General features: G+C 36.3%; 1 protein-coding gene across 1 annotated transcript; it reads left to right on the top strand.

Moving 5' to 3' along the window:
- Positions 1–930: 930 nt before the first annotated feature.
- LOC103713402 (LOB domain-containing protein 18) lies at positions 931–2,653 on the top strand. Its single transcript, XM_008800318.3, has 2 exons — positions 931–1,485; positions 1,976–2,653. The coding sequence occupies exons 1-2, from the start codon at positions 1,150–1,152 to the stop codon at positions 2,357–2,359; spliced, it is 720 nt and encodes a 239-aa protein (XP_008798540.2). The 5' UTR covers positions 931–1,149; the 3' UTR covers positions 2,360–2,653.
- Positions 2,654–13,564: the final 10,911 nt, after the last annotated feature.

Below are 13,564 nucleotides of genomic sequence, written 5' to 3'. Positions count from 1 at the left end.
TCAGAGTTGCCACCTTATAAAAACTAGATATCCCGATATACCGCAAGGTACGATATCAATAGAAACTGATGATGCTTTAACAAGCTTTCTAGTCTCGTTATATATATTATACACACTTGCACTTCAATACTTCAGCTTCCATATCTGAAGCAATACCTTGGAAAGCAAAGTAGATTGAGATTTAGTTTCGTTTCAAGATGGGCCACCCACCAAGATGTTGAGGTATACGTAGAACATCGGATTGTGAGAAAGAAAACAATTGTTGGAGAGGAGAGAGTAGTTATGAGTCCTGCGTCTCCTTTGTCTTGTGGGGCTCTGCCCATCAATAAATCATTACCTCTCAAAAGGAAGCGGCATCACGTGTTCCTCACAAACCCTTTAGCTCAACAAGGGCACAGCCCCAAATCGATATCGCCTGGAGGCACAGAAGGCTCCCCAGCCTCAAAAAGGCAGGGCGAAGTGAAACCGTCGGGTCCTCCATAAGCTATTCCCCTCCAACCCCAGTGGCATTTTTGGTCGCGGAGGAAGATAATGGAAACAAGTTAAGCAAGTTGAAGGTGGCGTCCTTTGCCTTCTACGCATCCATCCGGAATAACACCTAGCCAGCTGCACGTATATTGAGAGCGACGCACTCGGACAGGCCTCCACACCCACGTCCCCCCTCTCTATCGTACTCACACTGTAGACCAAGAAAGAGAAAAGAGAAATTACCTAAGAGAGAGAGAGAGAGAGAGAGAGAGAGAGAGGAGTAAGGGAGGGGGAGAAGGTGTAGCGGGAGTTGATGCTGAGAGAGAGATGATGGGTATTTTTTTTTTTATTTTGTCATCTCATGTTTGCTTCAGGCAAGCTGCTGAGTATGGAGAGAGGGGCCTGGCGTGGCTTTAAAGGCTCATCAATACGAAGAAACCAAACAGATGCAAAACCCAAACAGTAACCCCAACACGACCCTCCACCAATAGGACAAACTCCCCAAAATAATACACCCCCACCCTATCTCCCCTCTCTCCCGGCCCCTTCCCTCCCTTCTCTTATTCACCTCTTATTTCCTCTCTCTCTCTCTCTCTCTCTAAGCCGACCTAGGCACAAGGACAACAACACACACTTTCTAAGCCCAAAGAAGGAAAGAAAGAAGCGAAGAAGGGGGTTGATATGAGTGGCAGTACGAGCAGTGGTGTGGGTGGAAGCAGTGGTGGAGGTGGAGGTGGAGGTGGTGGCGGTGGTGGGCCTTGCGGGGCTTGTAAGTTCTTGAGGAGGAAGTGCGTGAGTGGGTGCATATTTGCACCGTACTTCGATTCGGAGCAAGGGGCGGCGCACTTCGCAGCGGTGCACAAGGTGTTCGGAGCTAGCAACGTGTCCAAGCTCCTCCTCCACATCCCCGCCCACAAGCGCCTCGACGCCGTTGTCACCATCTGCTACGAGGCCCAGGCTCGTCTCCGCGACCCCGTCTACGGCTGCGTCGCCCACATCTTCGCCCTCCAACAACAGGTCTCTCCCTCCCTCCCTCTCCCTTTCACACCACTCAAACTCCATCTTCTACTTAACCGCCTCCTAATTAACAATATCGCTACTGTGGCTCCTAGAGTTTAAATTATCATATTTTGTACTGTAGTTTGCTTCTATGATAAAAATTTTGTGACTAGTATGATAGCTAGCTGAAGTTTATCGATTCCAATGGGCAAGTTCGGTTTGATTCTAGCTAGGAGGAATCCATGGTGTCAGAAAGAAAGGATGGGTGAGTTGGTTTGGTTTGTGCCAAAGCCTCACAAGCAAAGCGTCTGTTTTGCTCCTTTATCTCCATGTATGTTTGCTTTTCTTGGCTACATACAATCATTCTCACCTTCCAACCAACGTGAGCTAGCGCTGAGATCAATTGAAACCTCCTTCCTTTCATGTGCTTCTTTCTTTGGAGTGGCCAGCCCATCGTTTTGATCTGTTGTATTGATCTGCCGCATCCAATTTTGGTGATGACGAGCAGGTGGTGAACCTACAGGCGGAGCTGTCCTACTTGCAGGCCCACCTCGCGACACTCGAGCTACCATCCCCTCCGCCTCCGCCCCCTCCGCTGCAGCTCGCCGCACCGCCCCCCTTCTCGATATCTAACCTCCCTTCATCATCAAATCTCCCTGCCACTGTCGACCTCTCCACTCTTTTTGATCCTCAAGTGCAGCCCCACTGGTCCCTTCAACAGCAGCAGCAGCAGCACCAGCGGGCCATGGAGCCCCGGCAGCAGCTCGGCCCTGGAAGCAGAAGCCTTGGTGAGAGCTCGGGAGGCGGCAGCGGGGACCTGCAGGCCCTGGCAAGGGAGCTCCTCGACCGGCACAGGACGGCCACAACCGAGCCCCCTCCCCTCTCTAAATGATCTGATACAGTGACTCAAGGCGGCTGGCCTCCCGGCAATAACAATTTTTAAGGTTGGTAGGTGACCGGCATTCGCCGAAATATATTATAGCATGTCTTGTTAACCGGAGATCCAGGATCCACTTGCTTATATATTGTATTAAGAGGGATGGTGCAGTAATATTTTTTCTTTTTCTCCACTGTTTCATTGATAAAAAGCTTCGCTTTAAACTGAGTGTGGAATACATGGATTATAATTGAGAAAGAATCGAGATATTAATGTTCTATAAAGGCTAATCAGGCCTTCAGTCTGTTGCCCGTCATTAGGAGTGTTTGTAGGCCCGGGTGAGCTCGCTTTGGTGTTCAGCATGATCATGAAGCAGCAGTGGGTCGTTTTCGGACGGGCACACTGCCTTCAAATTACACTGAAATAAATGGTGATGTTTATGGGGATCAATGATTGTTCAACTTGAAATGAACCGTTTAGTTTGAGATTGCTGACAATGTTCTTTGAGTTGTTCTTCGACCCTTGTTTTCAGGGTCTATGATGTTAATGTTGGAAAGTGACATCAAGTAAGGCAGCTGAGCAATCTTTCAATAAGGAGCATTGAGCTTCGGCTGGATTTCCTTTACATTTTTTTTTTGATGATGATGATCCTGGATATTTTCTACTTGGTAAAATGTTGGTCATTGACTCCCAGCTATGGTGCAATTACCTCCAGTAGCCTTATCATTTCTGACGCAAATAAAAGTTCCTACTTGGATTTGGAACTTGTCAAAGGCATATTTACTTGCCCATTTGGGGCAGTTTAATACTTGTTTGGTGCTTATTTTGATTCCTTACAAGTTTTCTGTTGAGATTTTTTTAGTCTAACCGTTACGATGGTTAAAACCAGACAAAGTTTTAGTACAATACTAGAATATATATTGAGATTGAGTTAAACCAAGAAAGCTTTTCTAGCGAAGTTTGGATTGAATACAGATCCATATGTGGTATACCTCGAGCTGAGCTGGGATGGCTTAGATACGAGTGTGCCAGGTGTTTAGGAGTTGTTCTAGTTATCTCATATATATAGCAAGTCATGATTACGAATTGACACTGTATTTTCATTGATTATGAATAAGATCTCATTCTGATGGTGAATTCCAACCAATTTCAACGTTATCCTAGGATATCTCTTTAGCTCATGTTCTTGTGCTTGCATTAGTTTTCCATTTGGCACACACAAGAGACCCATTTGGATTCCAAATAGGTCAAAGGGCCTTGTTGTCTTTTAATGCAAATAAAGACCATGGTGATGATAGTTTAATTTTTTGATATGTCATTAGCCAGCGCCAAAGATGATAAGCTCCTTTCACAATTCCATTTACTGTTACATGACTGAACTAAATTTCTTACGTTAGGCCCTTCACAATGCAAGGTCAGGAAAAGAAAGCAAATGCTGTAGGTAAACTTAACAACTGTCTCACTACCAAGTTGGGCTAGGATCAAACTTTTAATCACCATGATTACATAGGTTACATGCATAGAGAAAGAATAGGAGATCCTGAGAATATGAAAGCATGCAACTCTTTGAGATTCACTATCTACAGCCACTTCAGTTCGTATGCCTATCTAGAGCTTCGCCTAGTTTTGAGTATCTGGCAACTAGCTACAAGCCAAGAGGATGCACTGCAAGAAAGTCTTGTCTTACAAGCTTTCTCTCTTTCTCTCTCTCTCTTGCTTTTGGACAAGGAAAAGCCCTCAACCTTTAACTGCGCCTCCCTCACTCTCTCTGTTGATGTGTGGTAGGATTAGATCCTGAATAAACAATCGTAGGACACCCCCTCCCCTTTTCTATATAGATGACAGAGGCTTTAGGGCTTTCCTTAGACTCTGCTAGAGAGAAGATAAGGAAGAGGTGTATGCTTATCCGTGCTGATTCCTTCTACTAGTGCTTTAGGGCTTTCTAAATGCATGCATCCCTTGCAAGAGTGCACTATCTACTAGTGTAGGGCAATAATAGGTAGGAGGGTGGTGGCCCACTTCCTTCGTTGACCGTCAGCACTTGGATCACATGTAAGTGGCTTTATGGCTTGCCCAATTCTAGACTTCCTTGACCCAACCTAGCTTAATTTCTATATCCAGATTATTTCTCTAGCCCAGTTCCTTCTTTACTCGAATCTTGACCTTTTATGATCCAATTTATAAGAGAATAATTGACCAACGGATCTGGAGATTGATGACATATACTAATGCATTATTGAGATAATTTGATTCAGGATCTTGCTCTCCAAAAGACTGCCCATTTAGGTCCATATAGTCACACATGAGCAATATAGCCTAGCATGGGAATATTAGAGGGAAGGGAGAGAGAAAACTCAACCAATCTACAAAATTCAGAAAAATTAGAAGAGAAATTATAGCAAAACTATCCAAAACATCTAGGAAAATTAAAATAAAAAAACGGATATGTTAAAATTATCCAAGTTTGTCAAATATATCTATATATGTCAAAGTTATCTAAATGTGTCAGAATTATATTTAAAAATGTATAAATTATTTTAGAAAATGAAATAATAGAAAGGCATCCATTTATAGTCCCCATGTAGAAATTGTTTTTTTTTAAAAAAATTGTCCCTATGCATAATTACTCTAGGAATCCATAGAAATATTAGAAAATATTTGAAGCTAGATATATTAAAAATTATCTAAGTATGTTAAATATATATATATATATATATATATATATATATATATATATATATATATATATACACGCGCGTGCGCACGCCACACTCTAAAGTTTTCTAAATTTGATAGGAATATATTTATAAATATCTACAATTATTTTATGAAAATGCAATAATAGAAAGGCATCCATTTGTAGTCCCCACATAGAAATTACTTTAGAAAATTAATTATCTCCATGTATAAATTATTTTAGGAAAGTACAAAAATTTTAGAAAATATTTGATGTTGTCCACTTAGAGTCCCTATGAAGATTTATTATGTATTGAAACTCATTAGAAATATTACCATGCACTGAAATCTTCTTAATAATTTAGACAAAATTATGAGAAAAAATTACTTGAAGCCATCCATTTAGAAATTTCTTAGAGAAAAACAATTATTTTAGGATGCCCGATTCTTAATTATTTTAGAAAATATTTTTGTCCATGCAGAAATTTCTTAAATATTTTAGGAAACATAGAATCTCTTATTAATTATTTTAGAAAATGGAGAGCATCTTCTTATTTAATTTCTGCTGAGGCATATTTAGGAAATGTATAAATTACTTTAGAAATGTAAATAGTTTTAGAAAATATTTGAATCCATCAATTTAGAGTTTCCTCTGGAGAAATATCACTAGGCACTAAAAAATCAACCTCCCTCTGAAATTCAAGAAAATTAAATGAAAAATCATAGAAAATATGTCTAAAATATCTTGAAAAATATTTTAAAAAGTTAACTAGATATGTTAAAACTATCTAATTATGTTAAATATATTTATATATGTTAAAATTATCTAAATATGTTAGTAATATGTTTATAAATGTCTAAAATTATTTTATAAAAATAAAGTAATAAAAGGCATCCATTTGTAGTCCCCATGCGGAAATTATTTTGAAAAAAAATATTTATCCCCATGCATAAATTATCTTAGGAAAGCACAAAAATTTTAAGAAATATTTGAAGCCGTCTATTTATATCCCCACGTAGAGTCCTCACGCATGAGAAGTTGTTAGAAATATCACCATGCATTAAAATCTTTTTAATTATTTTAGAAAAAATTATGAGAAAAATATTTGAAGCCATGCATTTAGAAATTTCTTAGAAAAAAAATTATTTTAGAAAGCCTATTTCTTAATTATTTTAGAAAATATTTCCATCCATGTAGAAATCTCTTAATTATTTTAGCAAATGCACATATCCTCCTCACATATTCTTGAGGTTCGACAAGTGTCTTAATCTCTGGATATATATATCCTAGAGGAGTGGGATTAAAAGGGTTTTAACTCTATCTCATCCATTCAAACTCCATTCTTAAGAAAATTGAAAGAAAAGAAAGTAAAGAACTTAGCACCAAATGCATGATTTTTTAAAAAAAAATAAAGAAAAGGGGAAAGGGGAAGGTCATATGGTTGCTAATTAATGTTGAAGCCCTCATAGAGAGGACTCTTTGGGAGGCCCCCCTTAAGCTCTTTTGATGTCTCCCTACTCCTTGGAATAAATGAACCTTAAAGTTAGACCTCTATCTTGATGGAATTGGGTCGATCTATCTAGGAGAAGGGATCAAGAGGGAGAAGTCTCCACATATTGGAGCTGTCCTTTCTCCCTGCTCTAATCTTAGATCCAGATTCTAAAAGAGTTCCTGAATTCTAAGAGTAAGAGTTTTTTCAAGAATACCTCCTAAATGTTAATATTTTTGGGTATGATATTTATAGAGGAGAGTGAATTGAATGAAGGGTTTAGATTTAGGCCTCTAGAGAGTTCTTAGGATCATAAATTCAAAATTATCCAATAGTCAATCGAGGATAGCGTAATAAGCTTTGTGATAGATCATGCCCCTTAGCAATTATGATAAAGGAGAGAAACCAAAAATGGATCTAATTGCTCATGTTTAAGGAAGTTGAAGAAGGTAGGCTATTGAGTGGTTATAAGCTAAAGCATCCAATTTGGATGGTCAATTTATATAGGCTATGAGAGAATTTTAAACCTGAGCAATTTTTAGACCAAATTTCAACAAGTTTAACAAGAAATTGTATGGTGCAAATTATGTCAATGAAAGAAAGGAAAAAAGTTGAAATATGTTCAAATAAGATGGATAGGGAGTGGAGAAACCTAAAACCCTAAACTCCCTTTGCCTCGAGAAGAGGCAAAATGCAAACTATAAACAAAATGGTTTTAAGGAAGCTAGTTTAGATTTAAACTTGTCCGGCATCTAAGAGTTTCTCTTAAACCCACAACGCATTTTGACCAAATTTGTGAAATTATAAAAAAATTTAAAAACATTAAGGGTACATAAAAATCAAATATTTGCAAAATTCTCCAGCCAAATAATTTAGGTTTTCAGCCTAACTATAAATATATAAACAAGCAAACAAGCAAGAATTATCAATTATATATGCATACAAATACTGATATTTCCATAATCTTCTAGAAATGATATATAATAGAAAAGGTTCTGAGGCCAACCATATATCCGTGTAGCTCTATATTTGAAAGGCTCATTGTGGGTCCATATAAAATAAAAAGTAATCTCCCCATCACCTTCATATCTTTCCCCATGTGCCATGCATCTTAGATCAAGTGAGAAATTAAACATTAAGAGAGAGTATTTGTATATTCTTTATCCTCTTTTGTAGCTTGTAAAGTTTTTTCTTATCTTATGTAGGCGTTTAGATAATCCAAAATTTAGAAACTCCTATATTCTCCATAGGGTTTTGTTCCCATAGGGGTCTTTATATAGGTATACTCAATATAACTTCGAAAGTTGTATGCAAAGCTATCCATATTTACAGAGAGGCAAGAGGTATGGTGAATTAGATGGCTTCTCATATTGCTGGACATACCAGGTCAGTTTTGTGGAACTCCACCACCCCTACTCCTCAATTTCATGATCTTTTATATTTCGACTTCATTGGTTGCAGCTACTCTAGGGTTGTATAATTTAGCTGTCTCAAAGAAAAAAAAAAGGTTGTATGCAAGAAAACTTTCTTTTACTTTGAATTGATTTTATAGGTAGCCATGTGTTGATCTCCTAATGGATTTTGATGAATACAAAACACTAGAGTATAATACCATTTATCTTAACAATTTAATTGAGAATTTCATGTGTTTTATTAAGAATATTGTTAAGAAATGTCTAGGCAAGTTTCCATAATTTTTATGGATTTATTGAAGAATTTTTGAGATGAAGGAAAAAGTTCAGGGACAGCCGAGACGTCTCCGGGTTGTCTCCGAGACGTCTCTGGCACAAACAGGAAGAACTGGCACGTCTGGAGACGTCTCCGGTACCCGCGGAGTCATCCCCGCAAGTAAAAAGCAGACCAGCGGAGTCGTCCCCTAGATAGCGGAGACGACTCTCTCAGAGAATTCCAGAAGACTTGTTTTTCGGAGATATAATGGCGGAGACGTCCCCGTAAAGCGTGGAGACGTCCCCGGAGCGCGGAGTCGTCCCCGAAGAAGCGGAGTCGTCCCCATGCAAAAAGCGCAAACAAGCGGAGACGTCTCCGTAAAGCGCGGAGACGTCCCCGGAGCGCCTGGGACGCGACTGACAACTTTTTCAGATAGATTTGAATTTCAAACGGTCATATCTTTGTGTCTAACGGCTATATTTGCTTTTTGGGCTATAAAAGGGACCTCTTAAGTGCTTCTCAACAACCTCTCACCAACCCAACACAAGATCATTCAAGAGAGAAGAAAGAAAAAGAGGTTCAAGGGAGTTAGAGCTTTCAAGAGGAGAAATCAAGTGCATTCAAGCTTTCCCATCTGATTTCGAGCTCATCTACTCACTCCCACTTGGCAATCAAAGCTCGCATTCAAGCCAACGTGATCCACATCAGAAGAACCACCATCATCCACGCTTCCAACGGTAAAAAGGGTTCTTCCGATTTTATTGTTTCTCATTGTTATATTTGCTTCTTAAGAGCTTTCAAATCTTTTGTAAAACGTTTGAATATTGAGCTTGTTTCAGTCAAGGGACTTGAAACAAGGGATAGGCGTCCCAAGCCTAAGTTAAAATTGGGGGATTGTAGGGTTCGTTGTTAGCCCGGGGTAAAACAACGAGTTGGGTAGTTCACTCGAAAAACTACCGGATTGTAGGGTTCGTTGTTAGCCCGGTGTAAAACAACGAGTTGGGTAGTGCACTCGCAAAACTACCGGACTATAATCTGGAGGATTATAGTGAAATTCCCAAGAGGTCTTGGGGAGTGGATGTATGTGCTGGGGTGCACTGAACCACTATATGTTTGTTGTGTTTGTGATGCTTTTTGTCATTGTCTAACTTGCTCACTTACTTACTTAGATAAATTGTTTGCTTAACTCTTATCCGCGCATCCTTTAGTTGCAAGCATATTCAATTTACTTAATCAAGTCTCACTCAATAAATCAAACTGTTGCTAAGTTTAAATTCCACTGTGCATCTATACAACTTAGCATAATTAATTGAAAAGTGTTAGAAGTAGCCTAAAAGTTTTAAAAGACCCAATTCACCCCCCCTCTTGGGTTGTATCCACTGGGCAACAAGTGGTATCAGAGCAGGTGCTCTTCTATTGATTATAGTCTTAACCGACTAGAGCTAAAGATTATGACAACCCCACATAACATATTATTTGCCGAGGGACTTTCCATAAACAGACCTCCACTGTTTGATGGAACTTACTATATTCAATGGAAAGCTAGAATGAAAATTTTGTTCAATCACAAAACTATAAAATGTGGAATATTATTATAAATGGACCTCACACACTTTCTCAAAATGTCAATGAAAAAGACTTAGCACAATTGAATGCTAATGCTATGAACTTTCTATATTGTGCTATCCATGAATCCATATTTCATAAGATTTCTGCATGCTTATCTGCTAAAGAAATCTGGGATACTTTAACAATTATTTATGACAAATCTCAAATTAGCTCACATGTGCTTCAATTGCGTACTAACAATGAGATTACAGAATCCTCCACAATAGCCGAGTCGACTCCAACAAGGCCCGAGTCGACTCAGAGGCAGATTAGTTCAAAAAATAAAGAGTACGGTGATGGAAACAAGAATCCATTTCCGAACACCGAAAGATTCAAAAGCTTCCTAAAGACAAAGAAGAAGAGGAAGCAAGAAGAAAGGAAGAAAGAGATAAAAAGCAAGAAAGCCTTGACCAAGGAAGAGTCAAGCAAAAAATTAAAAGCTAGAAGCAACAATGAACTACAAGAGGTAACTAACTTATGTTTTATGGCATTAGAAGATAAAGTAGAATCTGAATCTAATTTTACACTAAATAAATTTTATGAAGAATATTCTTATGATGAACTATTAAATGCTCTTCATGATTTGTATGATGAATGTAGAAAATTAGCTATCAAAAATAAAAATCTTAAAAAGCTAAATCTGGAAATCTCAAAAGAAAGAAATTCTATTGCTAAAATATATGACAAACTGAATTCTGAAAATGAAAGCTTAAGGTTAAATTCAGAACAATTGATTCAGAAAAATCAGAATTTAATTAAAGAAAATCAAAACTTAAGTGAAGAAATTAACCAATCAAAATCTCTTATTAACAAATTCACTGTAAGTTCAGAGCGATTAAAATTGATGTTTGAAAGCCAATATGTTGCTTATGATAAATCAAAACTTGGCTTGACTCCTTTACTTAACAATAAATCTCTAGAGAAAAAGGTTATCAATGCATCAAGCAAACCATTAAATAAGATAACTTATTTCAAACATGAAAAGAATGGGCATAACAACTTTTTCCATCGTTCTAACACAATTAAATCAAATGGTAAAGTTATTACTATTAAACAGATTTGGGTTCCAAAAGGAACCATATGTCCTAACTCTCAAGGACCCAAGCAAGCTTGGGTACCCAAAATGAAATTATGAGGATGTAGACATAGGTGTACCAAGATACCCATGGAACAAATAGAACTTTCATACAAATGGGTGCTCTAGACACACGTCAAAAATGAAACTTAAAATATACTTATGAAAAGTAATTTTAAATAAAAAAAAATAATAATAATGAAATCAGTAATCCTTGCATCTCATCATTATTTTGCTTTAGTATTTGATTAAAATCTGAATTGCAAGTATTGATCAATTTTGTGATATAAAAAAATACTTTTGGAAATATAATCAAATCACTTCATTTTATAGTATGCTTTACTCACTATTGGATAAGTTGCTAAATGATTAATCAATTTATTAAGAATAACTCTATGAATTCTCTATATGCTTGATTGAGAGTTTTTATCCATGGCATTATTGTTTATTGATCATAGATATGATAATGTGTACTTGGTATGCTTTTGAATATATGCACTATGAATACCAAGATTAAAGAAACCATCTTTGGCATATAAAATCAACTCATGCTAGTATGTACTTAATCTCAAAAGACCTTGCCATTGCCTTACTTAGATTATCTTCTGAAAGGTCAAAGTTTGCTATGCATGTTAACTAAGGAAACAAACAAGAATCAATTTCTAAATCTAAAGATGTTGTTTCCATCACTAAGTTTTCAAAAGCTTACATTGGATTTGTTCTTGGCAAATAAAATTGAAATATTTTCTGTATTTGCTAAATCTTGTAAAAGTGTTTCAAATGATAAAGGTTTCCAAACTGTGAAGGTATCATGGCACAGTGTTGAAAACCAAAATCCTGATAAAGTTTATACAGAAATTAATTATTTCAGCACCAAGGACACCTTAAGTAAAATAGGGTTAATAGAATTCTTGAAGAAATGAAAAAGACAATTGTGTATGATAGTCATCTACTTAAATAATTTTTAAAAGCTATCATCACTGCTTGTCATACATATGATTTCTATTAGATCTATTTTTTTATGAAAACTCCTTTTGATCTTCTGAAAAATGGAAAATGAACCATTGCATATCTTTCATATTTTTCAGTCATACACGTTATGCTTGATATGTTCTTTTGAAAATAATGCCAAATCTGATAAAGATATTTCTATCTTTGGATATCATTCATCAAGCAATGCATATAGAACATTCAATGAAAAGATTCGAATTGTAGAAATATCAACTCATTTTATTCTTTATGAGACTAATGATTTATTATCAAGATACTAAAATTAAATTATATATGTATATGGTTAATCTTTTACATATAACAATCTGAAAACTTGTTAATAATTAGAACCAAATTGAGTTTTTCAGAAATACACTTAATGAAGTAAAATTGATGATTACTAAAAGACTAAATTAAGAAAAGATGAAATAGATCTTGATGAAATTCTTGCATGATTAGAAGTAAAGATCACCATTATCATTTGCTTGCTTTATGAGCTTTATATTCTATCAAATGAATGTGTAGAATGCACTCCTAGGTGCTTATTTTATTAAAGAAGATATATGTTAAATAACCACCATATTTGAAAACACTCATTACAAATATGATAAAGCAACATATGATTTGGAACAAGCATCAAAAGCATGATATAAAAGTTTGAGTAACTTTTTGATAGAAAGTAATAGTGATAAATCTATGCATCAAAAAGAAGAATTTGTGATATCTTATTTGCTCAAAGTATACATTGATGATATCACTTTTTGGTTCTACAAACGAGGATTTATATGAAGATTTTACTAAGCTCATGCAAGGTGAGTTTGAAAAATGTATGATGAATGAATTAACATCTTCTCTCAAACTCCAAATTAAGAGAAACAAGAAAGAGGATCTTCATTGACCAAAGTTAGTCCACAAGAAAACTCTTATAGAAGATTGGCATGAAGAAGGTATTCTATGACCTCATCTTGTAGAATTTGAAAAGAATGAGCAAGGTAGATCTATTGTTTTTAAAGCTGTATTGAAGCATGATAGAATACTTATTTTATCATACAGCTAGTAGACCAGATTGTATGCTCATTATGAGCAAGATTTCAATCTAACTCTAATGAATCATAATTTATTGATAACAAATAAATCATAATCCGAATTTTGATAGAAACAACTGTTTAAGATAAGTTGATTAAAACTTAGCTAGCGTGTCTTATTGATAATTATCTTAAGCAAATAAAATCTAAACTAAATTGATTTTGAAAATAAGAAATTGGTTTGACCTTGATAAATCTTCATATTGCCTCACATGCTTGTCCTTGAACCATCTTGGTTAATGAAACTATCTCTTTAGTTCAAGTGATATGTGCTTGCTTATACTTAGGCAATCTCTTGAGTAAAGTGACTCAACATTCAACTAGTGTCATATCTTGTATTGAGTCATCTAGTTAAAAATATGGTAGATGAATGTTTTGTATCTTGAAGAAACTAATGACTTTCTTTCAAGAAAGAAAAGGAGTTTGCAGGATCCCTGAGCAAGAAAATGGGAGATTTCAACTTGAAGGACACCTCCATAAAAGGTACAATAAACATTCACATGCAAACAAGAGAGAGAACTTTCTTTAGCCAAAAGGTTACACATAAGAAATCTAGTAGGTATTTGACTTGAAGAATGCAGAATGATTCGGTAATTTTAGATACCTCTCTCATAAATTAGCTGAGCAA

Source organism: Phoenix dactylifera, unplaced genomic scaffold, assembly GCF_009389715.1.
Source record: "Phoenix dactylifera cultivar Barhee BC4 unplaced genomic scaffold, palm_55x_up_171113_PBpolish2nd_filt_p 001637F, whole genome shotgun sequence".
NCBI classification, from domain to species: Eukaryota; Viridiplantae; Streptophyta; class Magnoliopsida; order Arecales; family Arecaceae; genus Phoenix; species Phoenix dactylifera.
The sequence above is the reverse complement of the archived record's forward strand: the minus strand, read 5'-3'. Positions and strand labels throughout refer to the sequence as shown.